At 45.3% G+C, this 12,299-nt stretch overlaps 2 protein-coding genes across 7 annotated transcripts in view; one reads left to right on the forward strand and one right to left on the reverse strand.

Annotated features, from left to right (window-relative positions):
* LOC137542301 (ABI gene family member 3-like) overlaps positions 1-12,299 on the reverse strand; it is a 336,298-nt gene that overhangs the window by 229,583 nt on the left and 94,416 nt on the right. Inside the window, exon 1 of one of the 3 annotated variants that reach the window (XM_068264121.1) lies at positions 7,351-7,379. The exons of 1 other annotated variant lie outside the window; for it this stretch is intronic. The gene's annotated coding sequence lies outside the window, so the exon portion shown is untranslated. Of the gene's footprint in view, positions 1-7,105; positions 7,140-7,350; positions 7,380-12,299 lie in introns of those variants that run through there. One more of the 3 variants, XM_068264120.1, reaches the window with a different exon arrangement.
* The window catches only part of LOC137542300 (beta-1,4 N-acetylgalactosaminyltransferase 2-like), a 135,484-nt gene that overhangs the window by 54,359 nt on the left and 68,826 nt on the right, over positions 1-12,299 (forward strand). For all 4 annotated transcript variants that reach the window (XM_068264113.1, XM_068264114.1, XM_068264115.1 and 1 more), the window contains one exon: positions 6,008-6,042. In XM_068264113.1, the coding sequence (XP_068120214.1) occupies positions 6,008-6,042 (35 nt within the window). The remainder of the gene's footprint in view (positions 1-6,007; positions 6,043-12,299) is intronic.

The following is a 12,299-nucleotide window of genomic DNA, read 5'->3' on the forward strand; positions in this document are numbered from 1 at the left end:
AAGGGGGCAGAGACTGCTGGTACTTAAAGGACTTCCGAGGCCAAAATGAAGAAAATGACACTATACCTTTTTATTAGCAGAATCCACTGAGGACGTCCTGTGCGCCCCCCGCTCCGTTCCGCCGTCAAAGCAGGCCTTTCCGTTCCCCCAGGGCATGGCCCGAGCCTACCGAACGGGTCGCATCGATTCCACCTCTAAGATGGCCCCCCCCTTGATCCGCGGCTGCGCAGTACGCTTTGCCGTGAGTGCGACTGCGCTACATTTAGCCCGCCTCCCACCGCGTAGTGGGTCCCGGGCATGCTCCCCAAGTGTACATCGGGCGCGCTCACATCACTGCGCAGTCACACTCGCGGCAAAGCGTACTGCGCAGCCGCGGATCAAGGCGGCGGCCATCTTAGAGGTGGAATCGATGCGACCCGTTCGGTGGGGTCGGGCCATGCCCTGTGGGAACGGAAAGGCTTGCATTGACAGCGGAACGGAGCGGGGAACGCACAGGACGTCTTCCGTGGATTCTGCTAATAAAAAGGTATAGTGTCATTTTCTTCATTTTGGCCTCGGAAGTCCTTTAAGTGGTTAAAAAAAAAGTAATGAAAACCTGGCTGCATAAAAGTTATATAGCCAATATAAACCGACCTTCTGCAGAGAACTCCTAGGTCTCATGTAACATTGGAGGGCAAAAATGACCCCATAAATCTTCTTGAATTAATAGTATTCTGATTTTAAGTGGGACAATATGCCATTGAAAGTCATCCTAGCCAATTTAAACATTTTTTTTAGGTGACAGATGGGAATTTCTTTTGACAATATATAGAGTGTATAAGCTGATATTTTTTTCACGGTAATTTTTTCATCTAAAATAATGTTGAAACATGCGCATTCTATATGCGTTGGACTAGAATATAACATATACAGGGAGTGCAGAATTATTAGGCAAATGAGTATTGACCACATCATCCTCTTTATGCATGTTGTCTTACTCCAAGCTGTATAGGCTCGAAAGCCTACTACCAATTAAGCATATTAGGTGATGTGCATCTCTGTAATGAGAAGGGGTGTGGTCTAATGACATCAACACCCTATATCAGGTGTGCATAATTATTAGGCAACTTCCTTTCCTTTGGCAAAATGGGTCAAAAGAAGGACTTGACAGGCTCAGAAAAGTCAAAAATAGTGAGATATCTTGCAGAGGGATGCAGCACTCTTAAAATTGCAAAGCTTCTGAAGCGTGATCATCGAACAATCAAGCGTTTCATTCAAAATGGTCAACAGGGTCGCAAGAAGCGTGTGGAAAAACCAAGGCGCAAAATAACTGCCCATGAACTGAGAAAAGTCAAGCGTGCAGCTGCCAAGATGCCACTTGCCACCAGTTTGGCCATATTTCAGAGCTGAAACATCACTGGAGTGCCCAAAAGCACAAGGTGTGCAATATTCAGAGACATGGCCAAGGTACGAAAGGCTGAAAGACGACCACCACTGAACAAGACACACAAGCTGAAACGTCAAGACTGGGCCAAGAAATATCTTAAGACTGATTTTTCTAAGGTTTTATGGACTGATGAAATGAGAGTGAGTCTTGATGGGCCCGTGGCTAGATTGATAAAGGGCAGAGAGCTCCAGTCCGACTCAGACGCCAGCAAGGTGGAGGTGGAGTACTGGTTTGGGCTGGTATCATCAAATATGAGCTTGTGGGGCCTTTTCGTGTTGAGGATGGAGTCAAGCTCAACTCCCAGTCCTACTGCCAGTTTCTGGAAGACACCTTCTTCAAGCATTGGTACAGGAAGAAGTCTGCATCCTTCAAGAAAAACATGATTTTCATGCAGGACAATGCTTCATCACACGCGTCTAAGTACTCCACAGCGTGGCTGGCAAGAAAGGTTATAAAAGAAGAAAAACTAATGACATGGCCTCCTTGTTCACCAGATCTGAACCCCATTGAGAACCTGTGGTCCATCATAAAATGTGAGCTTTACAAGGAGGGAAAACAGTACACCTCTCTGAACAGTGTCTGGGAGGCTGTGGTTCCTGCTGCACACAATGTTGATGGTGAACAGATCAAAACACTGACAGAATCCACAGATGGCAGGCTTTTGAGTGTCCTTGCAAAGAAAGGTGGCTATATTGGTCACTGATTTGTTTTTAATTTTGTTTTTGAATGTCAGAAATGTATATTTGTGAATGTTGAGATGTTATATTGGTTTCACTGGTAAAAATAAATAATTGAAATGGGTATATATTTGTTTTTTGTTAAGTTGCCTAATAATTATGCACAGTAATAGTCACCTGCACACACAGATATCCCCCTAAAATAGCTAAAACTAAAAACAAACTAAAAACTACTTTCAAAAATATTCAGCTTTGATATTAATGAGTTTTTTGGGTTCATTGAGAACATGGTTGTTGTTCAATAATAAAATTATTCCTCAAAAATACAACTTGCCTAATAATTCTGCACTCCCTGTACATTTAGATTCATGATAATTCTTTTTTTCTGAAATACATTTTCTATTTGTGTTTTTTTATGTGAATGGATTTTTATTGATAGAATTAATGGTACCCAGTGGGGATGGATTGCTTCTGACTGACCAAAAAGGACCATAGAACAGAACAATCAATTTGCAGGAAATCAATCAATATGCCTGATAAGATTATTTAAAAGTCTTTTCCAGTGTCAGGGATTTAAAATGTGTACAAAGCTTAGTGAATGGGAATCAATATATAAAAAAATAAGCAAGATACTTAGTTAAGGAGAGGGAAGGCTCTGGGCCCAGTAGAGCCTTCCCTCTCCTCTCTCCCGTTCCAGCGCTGGCTCCCCTGTAGCAGTATTCAACCAATTTGGTCAAATACTGCACTCTCTGCCGCAAAGAAGTCTTCAGAAGTCTTCAGGAGCCCGAGTGCTCCCAAAGACTGGCCCATCCTTACTGAGCAGTAGCATGCGCGAGTGCCCTCTCTTGTGAGCGCACCCACGCAAGCACAGTATGGCGCCACCTGTCTTCAGGAGGACCCGGCTCCCAAAGACTTCCAAAGTCCCCGTGGCAGGAGATTCAAATGGAGGAGCTGCCGCTGCAACAAGGCGACCAGGAGATGGGAGATAAGCTTCTATAGGACCCAGATCCTTCCCTCTCCTTGGGTAAGTATCTGGTTTATTTATTTATTTCTACAATTCCCAATTGTTTTAAAGTAAAGCTGTATGGAAAAAAGTCTCCCCAGGGGGTACTCACTTCAGCGGCAGAGCAGACCCAATCAGGCTTGGCTATTAATGCCAGAGCCCATAGGAAAGCCGCTACTGTGCCTGTGCACAACACTGACAAACCCTCATTGGCGGATCTTCGTGGATCACTGGATCCTGAGGACGGGCAAAGACTCTTTAGGATCCAGAGTCTTCCCCTACCAAGGTAAGTACTCCCAAGGGGCACTTTTTCTTTTCAGGTACACTTTAAAGCTAGGCTAACATGCATGGTGTTTATTGTCTGAAGAGATCAGGACTCAATGTCTCTCTCGGGCAGCAGTTTGGGAGGCGAGCGCTGTACAGACACCTTGCTCTGCTCTAGCAGCTCAATGTGTCTGTTGTTGCTATAGGGAGAGGAGAAGAGCAGGGGCGTAGCAATAGGGGTTGCAGAGGTTGCGACCGCATCGGTGCCCTTGGGCCAGAGGGGCCCCAAAGGGCCCTCCCTCAACTACAGTATTAGCTCTCTATTGGTCCTGTGCTCATAATAATCATTTCTATAGATACTTTGAATAGTAGTAATCATTAAAGAGAACCAGAGATGAAGCACCCTCATGTATTTTATTACATTTATCAGTGGGAACATGACAGTAAACACCTACCTTGCTTTTAGTTTCATTCTTATCTGCTTAATTAGTCTGTTAGCAGCTGTGATAAGAATCCCCGACTGGCTCAGTCTAGGTTTGACCTGGAATCATTATAGCTGAGTCACTCTTCTGTGGGGTCTTTTCAAGCCCAAGCCCGCCACCTCCTGGCTCAGATTGCCTGCTTTGCATACTGAGAGCTGTGATGACATGGGAGGGGCTGCTCCTGCTGAGAGAGAAGCTCTGGACAGACAAGTGTGGCTGCAATATGAATCCTGTGTGCTCTGTCTGCATAGATAATGATGATGACTGCAGTTTCATTCCTATGAGAGACACTTCCTACAGGCAGCTGCACATCATACCACAATGAAAGCACACAGATGAAAGGCTGCAGCAGCCTAGTCTCATATAGCCTAGATAGCAGCATAGTCTCATATAGCCTAGATAGCAGCATAGTCTCATATAGCCTAGACAGCACATCCAGAACAACTCATAACCCGGAAGCAGAAGGGATATGAGCCGGCGGCCATATTTGATTTTTCCTGGAGCAATAATGGATAAAAAAACACTAAAAAAGGCACACCAGAGCGGCGAAATTATCAGGTAGAGCATTTATTCTTTACAAGCTATCGACTGATATGTTTATTTTGTGTGAAACGTTCATCTCTGGTTCTCTTTAACAAACTGTTCACCATCCTCTTCTTGCACCTCTGACACTGTAGTTGCCATTGGCAGGTTTTGGTGTGCCATATACATTATGTATAGAGTCAGGGGCGTAACTAGACTTAATAGGACCCCCCTGCAAAAATGATAGCATGGGTCCCCTTGGTCCTCAAACCTCATGCAGGTCACGTGATCAGGAGCCAGAAAACGGCAGCAGAGAGTGTTCTGCTGTGAAGCAGCACCCGGAAGCGGGAAAAAATGACACACGCTCCTGCACATGTTTTTTGTGAGCGAGCAGGGAGGTCTTTTTGCTAATTGGCTGCCCTTGCGGTTGGGGAGAGGCCTCAAACCCTCTGGGCCCCCCGCAATGGCAGGGGTCACAGGGGTGATTGTTACGGCCATGTATAGAGTGCTTGGGGTGGGCCCCATTGTAAAACTTGCAGCGGGGCCCACAGCTCCTTAGCTACGCCATTGGAGAAGAGACAATACACATTGAACAATGGAACGGCTTCCCAGGGAGCATAATAGGGAGGAGAACAATATTCTCAACCATAAATTGTTGTCTTAACCCTCCCGGCGGTCTATTAGAAACCACCAGGGGGCAGCGCAGCACTATTTAAAAAAAATGTTTTAATCATGTAGCGAGCCTAGGTCTCGCTACATGATAGCCGCTGTACAGCGGCATCCCCCGCCTCCGGCGATCTTTGATTAGGAAATCCCGTTCAAAGAGCGGGATTACCTGAAGGGCTTCCCCCGTTGCCATGGCGATGGGGCGGGATGACGTCACCGACATAAGGGAGTCCCGATCCACCCCTCAGCGCTGCCTTGCACTGATTGGCCAGGCAGCGCACGGGGTCTAGGGGGGGGTGCGGCACGGCGATCGGCGGTGAATCAGCGCGGAGCGGTGGTGATCGGAATGCACACGCAGCTAGCAAAGTGCTAGCTGCGTGTTGCAAAAAAAGAAAAAGTATGCAAATCAGCCCTGCAGGACCTGAGACATCCTCCTGCGCGGCATAGCCCGAGCTCAGCTCGGGCTTACCGCCAGGAAGATTAAAGAGGAACTTTACTGACTACTGCTGAATTATTAAAAATTCTTTACAATATTAATGATAGATTATTTAGTCAGCGTTTGTCCATTGTAAAATCTTTTCTCTCCCTGATTCACATTGTTAAAAATTTTTTACGGCTGGCCACATCTTTACTGCTGGCAAGGTGCATCACTGGGGAATGTTTGTTTATCGTGTGCTCCAAGTGAGCAGAAACATCACCCAGTCTCCCAGAGTCCTCTGGGGCAGGGGCAGAAGACTGCATAACTAAATAGCCTAGGCTAAACAAAAATTGCTGGCAGGGCTACAAACCAAATACAGTAATATATACATATAGGAAGTGAGTCTGATGCTACCAGGATAATTCATGTAAAATTGGGTATCCCTAATACTGAATTACATTCCTGTATATGTTGTTGCGGTGCTTTTTTAGGTTAGCTGTAATCAAATAAAATATGATTTACTTTTGTCTATTTTTATCAACATTCTAGGATTACAAATTGATGCGTCTCTTCCACAGTACAAGGTAGAGTATGCTTATGTATTGTTTCAGTTACAGGAAATCTTTTAATGTATCTTTAGGCTGCTTTTACACTTGGTGCGGTGCAATTTTTACCAATCTCACTGCAATATGCCAGAGGCTGGTTTCACCCCAGAAACCAGCGACAGTGATGCGGTGCGTCGCGCCGATGCAACGCATCACACCGTCAAAAACATGCCTTCGGGCAACACCACGCGGTTGCGCGGTGTTCCCTGTCTGGCCACCAGCCAAGCAGGAAGTGACACGAGCGTGATGCGCGCTTGCCATCACTTCCTGCTTTGGGTATGTGGAAGTGTATTGTTTAAATACACTTCCGCGCATGCGTGCCACGAGGTTGCAGTGGTATTCTTTTAACCACTTATGGAGCAAGGGCTTAAACCCCCCTTAAGATCAGGCCATTTTTAACAAAATAGGTCACTGCAGCTTTAAGGCCTCGCTGCAGGGCCGTACAACTCAGCAGACAAGTGATCCCTCCCTTTACTGCCCACCAACAGAGCTTTCTGTTGGTGGGCTATGATCACTCCCAGGATGTTTTTTTTTTTTTATAAATCTTTATTTTATTTATTTTGTAATACATTTGCTTTTTTTTTTCCAACCCGCCCCTCCCTCCCTAACCCCGCCAGCCAATCACCGTGATCGGCTGTCATAGTGTACATATGATGAATTAACTCCGCAGTGCGAAAGGGGTGGGACCCACCGTGGGTAGAGGCTGGGTGTTTATTGAGGATCAAACAATCTGGAATGAGATAGAGGGCATTCTTTCATTAGGGCAGGGTCAGTGTAACTACATAAAATCTTACATAACACAACATATTGCTCAGAAATAACATCAGTGCAAATACAGTGCAGCATATCACAGATAACAGAAATCTGCATAACATGTGCTCACTATGTCTGTCCCATGCAATGTCCTAAAATCACTGAACTGTTATCAGGGAAGCTGTCCTGGGTCTATACTGTTCTAACCTTTTTCCCTAGCATATGAGAGATCATAAACTGTCTAAGTAAAGTTTAGCAAAACTATCACTTAGAAAAAGAATCATCATACCTGGAATGAGATGGAGGGCATTCTTTCATTAGGGCAGGGTCAGTGTAACTACATAAAATCTCCCCACCAACCTAGAATGTACAAGTGGTTCCTCCTAACACAGGAAGTGCTACAGCTATGCTGGGGGGACTGTGTGTCCTCTCTATAGAATCCCAGGGTTTCAAATCTGGATCTTTTATGATTATATACATTTATGAAACTGACAGGAAACCATTTATTTTGGGGGGTGCCTATTTTATACATACTTCACGCTAGGCATCAGTCTATGACAGCTGATCACTCCTGAGCCTCTAGAGGGGACAGCTGTGTCACACGGCTGTAGGGTTGCCACCCAGCCGTTATTTGGCCGGCCCAGCCGGAAAATCATCTAAAAAGCCGTCACCGGAATTTAATTTTTTCCGACATGTCATTTGCCGGTAAAAAGGGCCCAGGCTGCGCTCCCTGGCAACACAATTCCCTCCTCTGTTCTCGGATTGGCTGGCCGGGTACTGCCAGCCAATCACCAGCGTGGTTGTGTTTTTTCCGGCTGCAGTGGAGTGTGGGAGAAGGAGGAGCTGAATGAGTGTGCGAGCTGGCTCAGAGCAGCAGAGACAGAGCATGTGGTTAGAATGATTGACGCTCTGCTTGCCTCAAACTCACTCGAGCAGCCAGCTCATTCAGCTCACTGGGGATTCAGGCAATCTGTGTGGAAGCCAGGAGGAGTCACTCTTCAGCCGTGCCAGCTCAGCTGAGAGCCACGGGGTGAGAGAGAGACTGGAATCTGCAGAGGGCCCAACCCCCGTAATAGTCAGAGAGGAGGACAGGAGAGAGAGAGACTGGAATCTGCAGAGAGCCTAACCCTCCCTCAGAGCAGGCAGCTCCTGGAGAGTTAGAAGGAGAGAGAGAGAGAGAGAGAGCGCAATGCCCAGCCAAACTTAGACAGACAGACAGTGCTGCCTGTTGTGGCAGCAAGTAAAGGCTCCTCATTGTCATCACCCAAAACTAAAAGGCAGCTGAGCAGACAGCAGCAGCCTGAATTGAGTCTGTAGATGTGTGTATGTATTTATATAGAGCATGTGTGCGATTTGTGTATATATATATGTATATAAAGCGTGTGTGCGATGTGTGTATGTATTTATATAGAGCGTGTGTGCGATGTGTGTGTGTATATATATATATATATATATATGTATATAAAGCGTGTGTGCGATGTGTGTATGTATTTATATAGAGCGTGTGTGCGATGTGTGTATATATGTATATAGAACGTGTGTGCGATGTGTGTATGTATTTATATAGAGCATGTGTGCGATGTGTGTATATATATATATGTATATAAAGCGTGTGTGCGATGTGTGTATGTATTTATATAGAGCGTGTGTGCGATGTGTGTGTATATATATATATATATGTATATAAAGCGTGTGTGCGTTGTGTGTATGTATTTATATAGAGCGTGTGTGCGATGTGTGTATATATGTATATAGAGCGTGTGTGCGATGTGTGTATGTATTTATATAGAGCGTGTGTGCGATGTGTGTGTATATATGTATATAGAACGTGTGTGCGATGTGTGTATGTATTTATATAGAGCATGTGTGCGATGTGTGTATATATATATATGTATATAAAGCGTGTGTGCGATGTGTGTATGTATTTATATAGAGCGTGTGTGCGATGTGTGTATATATGTATATAGAGCGTGTGTGCGATGTGTGTATGTATTTATATAGAGCGTGTGTGCGATGTGTGTATGTATTTATATAGAGCGTGTGTGCGATGTGTGTATATATGTATATAGAGCGTGTGCGATGTGTGTATATATGTATATAGAACGTGTGTGCGATGTGTGTATGTATTTATATAGAGCATGTGTGCGATGTGTGTATATATATATATATGTATAAAAAGCGTGTGTGCGATGTGTGTATGTATTTATATAGAGCGTGTGTGCGATGTGTGTATATATATATGTATATAAAGCGTGTGTGTGATGTGTGTATGTATTTATATAGAGCGTGTGTGCGATGTGTGTATATATGTATATAGAGCGTGTGTGCGATGTGTGTATGTATTTATATAGAGCGTGTGTGCGATGTGTGTGTATATATATATATATATATATATGTATATAAAGCGTGTGTGCGATGTGTGTATGTATTTATATAGAGCGTGTGTGCGATGTGTGTGTATATATATATGTATATAAAGCGTGTGTGCGATGTGTGTATGTATTTATATAGAGCGTGTGTGCGATGTGTGTGTGTATATATATATATATATATATATATATATATATATATATATATATATATATATATATAAAACGTGTGTGCGATGTGTGTATGTATTTATATAGTGCGTGTGTGCGATGTGTGTATATATGTATATAGAGCGTGTGTGCGATGTGTGTATATATGTATATAGAGCGTGTGTGCGATGTGTGTATGTATTTATATAGAGCGTGTGTGCAATGTGTGTGTATATATGTATATAAAGCGTGTGTGCGATGTGTGTATGTATTTATATAGTGCGTGTGTGTGTATATATATATATATATGTATATATATATATATATGTATATAGAGCCCGTGTGTGTGCGTGTATATCGAGCCCTTGTGTGTGTGCGTGTATATCGAGCCCTTGTGTGTGCGCGTGTATATAGAGCGCGTGTGTGTGCGCGTGTATATAGAGCGTGTGTGTGCGCGTGTATATAGAGCGTGTGTGCGCGCGCGTGTATATAGAGCATGTGTGTATCCCTGTATATAGAGCGTGTGTGTGTGTGCGCGTGTATATAGAGCATGTGTGTGTATGCAGCATAGTGTTCTCCCCAGAAATGTTTTCCAGCCGGGTGGTATGAATAAGTAGCCGGTTGGGGTGAGATGAGAGAATGCAGGGCTGGAGCTTCTCTGCACAACTCTGCTTACAGCAGAGTAGGAGGTGAGCTAATGACAGCCGGGTGTTCACCAAAACTAGCCAGGTGGAGCACCCAGCTAAAAGAGCCTGGGGAGAACACTGGAGCATGTGTGTGTATGGATGTATATAGAGCGTATGTGTGATGTGTATGCATTGAGAGCGTTTCCCCTATCAAAAACTGCATGCCCTCCTCCCCTTCAGTGTAACACTCCCTCCCTTACCCCATAGCAAGCATGGGCAGTAAATCCCCATGCTCCTTCTGGGCTGTTTGTACTGCCATACCCCCCCCCCCCTCCCTTTCCTTTTCCCTAACAGACCTGACCCTCCTTTGTGTACTTTAGCTGTTATTAATTATTTATACTTACCTGGGGCTTCTTCCAGCTCCATAAGGTGTGTGGGCTCTCTCGCTGTCCACTCTGGCTGCTCTGTTCACTTGATACCCCCCACCCCAGTTTTCTGGTCAGTCATGTGATTCTGCACATGCACAACCCGCAGAGAGCTACAGGGGGGGTGCGCACAAGGCACAGAAGAGCGTGGCTGGCCAGATTACTGAGGGGGGGGGGGATATCAAGTGAATGGGGCAGCTGGTGAGGAAGCCCATGCACCTCATGGGGCTGGAGGAATCTCCCCAGGTAAGTATAAATACACCCATTAATGCTGCCTTCAAGAGACCCAGACCGAGCCTAATGCTAGGTAGACACTATTCAATTTTCTGACAGATTTACTGTCAGATCGATTATTTCCAACAGGTCTGATCTGATTTTGGATCAATTTTCCATAGAAGTGAACAGAAAATCAATCCGAAACCAGATCAGACTTGTTGGAAATAATTGATCTGACAGTAAATCTGTCAGAAAACTGTATAGTGTGTACCTAGCATTAAAGGATCTCTGACCTGAGCGAGGGATAAGGAGGCTGACATATTCATTTCCACTTAAACAATGCCAGTTGCCTGGCTGCCCAGCTGAGCTTTCTGTCATCAGTAGTGTCTGAATCACACACCTGAAACAAGCATGCAGCTAATCCAGTCACACTTCAGTCAGAGAAATCTGATCTGCTGCATGCTTGTTCAGGGGCTATGGCTAAAAGTATTATGCTAGGTACACACAATACAATTTTCTGACAGATTTACTGTAAGATCAATTATTTCCAACAGGTCTGATCTGATTGTCCGATCTTTTTTCCATAGAAGTGAATGGAAAATCAATCGGAAAATTGATCAGAAATTAGATCAGACCTGTCAAAAAATAATCGAGTTGACAATAAATCTGTCAGAAAATTGTATCATGTGTCCCTAGCATTAGGGGCAGAGGATTAGAAGGGCAGCCAGGAAATTTGCATTGTTTAAAAGGAAATAAATATGGCAGCCTCCATATCCCTCTCATGTCAGTGGTCGTTTAAAAAGTCTGCAACAAACCACTCCCACTTTTAGGCCACACCCCTCAGGTCACACCCACAAGCCGGTATTTTTTCACCCTAAAGGTGGCAACCCTACACGGCTGTCCCCAGTACAGCATTGCCGTAGATTGCAGCTCTGAACAGAGTAAATAGATGGCGGTTCCGCCATCTAACAGTCTCCTAGAGGGGATCGCTGATGAGAGACTGATGGCGGAGCGGAGCTCCGTCATCCAAGCGGACATGAGCGAGCATCAGTGTGCGTGCTCTCCTCCAAAGCATGTCCCAAGGACTTTACGTGGTCCTGGGGCTGGCACCACATCCATCGGCATGATGCGGTCGCCAAGAAGTTAAAGTGAACCTAAAGCCATAAAGAAAAAATGAGATGAACTCACCTGGGGCTTCCCTCAGCCCCCTGCAGCCGATCGGTGCCCTCGCAGCTCCGCTCCGATGCCTCTGGACCCGCCGGCGACGACTTAGCAGCATAGGGGGCGATATACAGGCTGGGAACGCGAACAATCACTTGCGTTCCCATGCCTGTCGGCCGGTGACGGCGAAACCGGAAGTCGTCACCGGCGGGTCCAGAGGCATCGGAGCGGAGCTGCGAGGGCACCGATCGGCTGCAGGGGGCTGAGGGAAGCCTCAGGTGAGTTCATCTCATTTTTTTTTTTTTGACTTAAGGTTATCTTTAAACATCCACGCATCGCTATAGACTAACATGACTTCCTGGCGACGCAGATTGCCGCAACTTGATGTAGTGTTAACGTAGTTCTTGACCTGTGTCGGGGATGCGGCGAAAACATCACTCCCATCGTGACGCACCGAAACGTGAAAATACCGCACCACAGTGTCTCAGTGTGAAAGGGCCTTGAAAGGTAACACTACGCGTTATAGCCACCGTGCA

This window comes from Hyperolius riggenbachi, chromosome 12, assembly GCF_040937935.1.
Source record: "Hyperolius riggenbachi isolate aHypRig1 chromosome 12, aHypRig1.pri, whole genome shotgun sequence".
NCBI lineage: Eukaryota > Metazoa > Chordata > Amphibia > Anura > Hyperoliidae > Hyperolius > Hyperolius riggenbachi.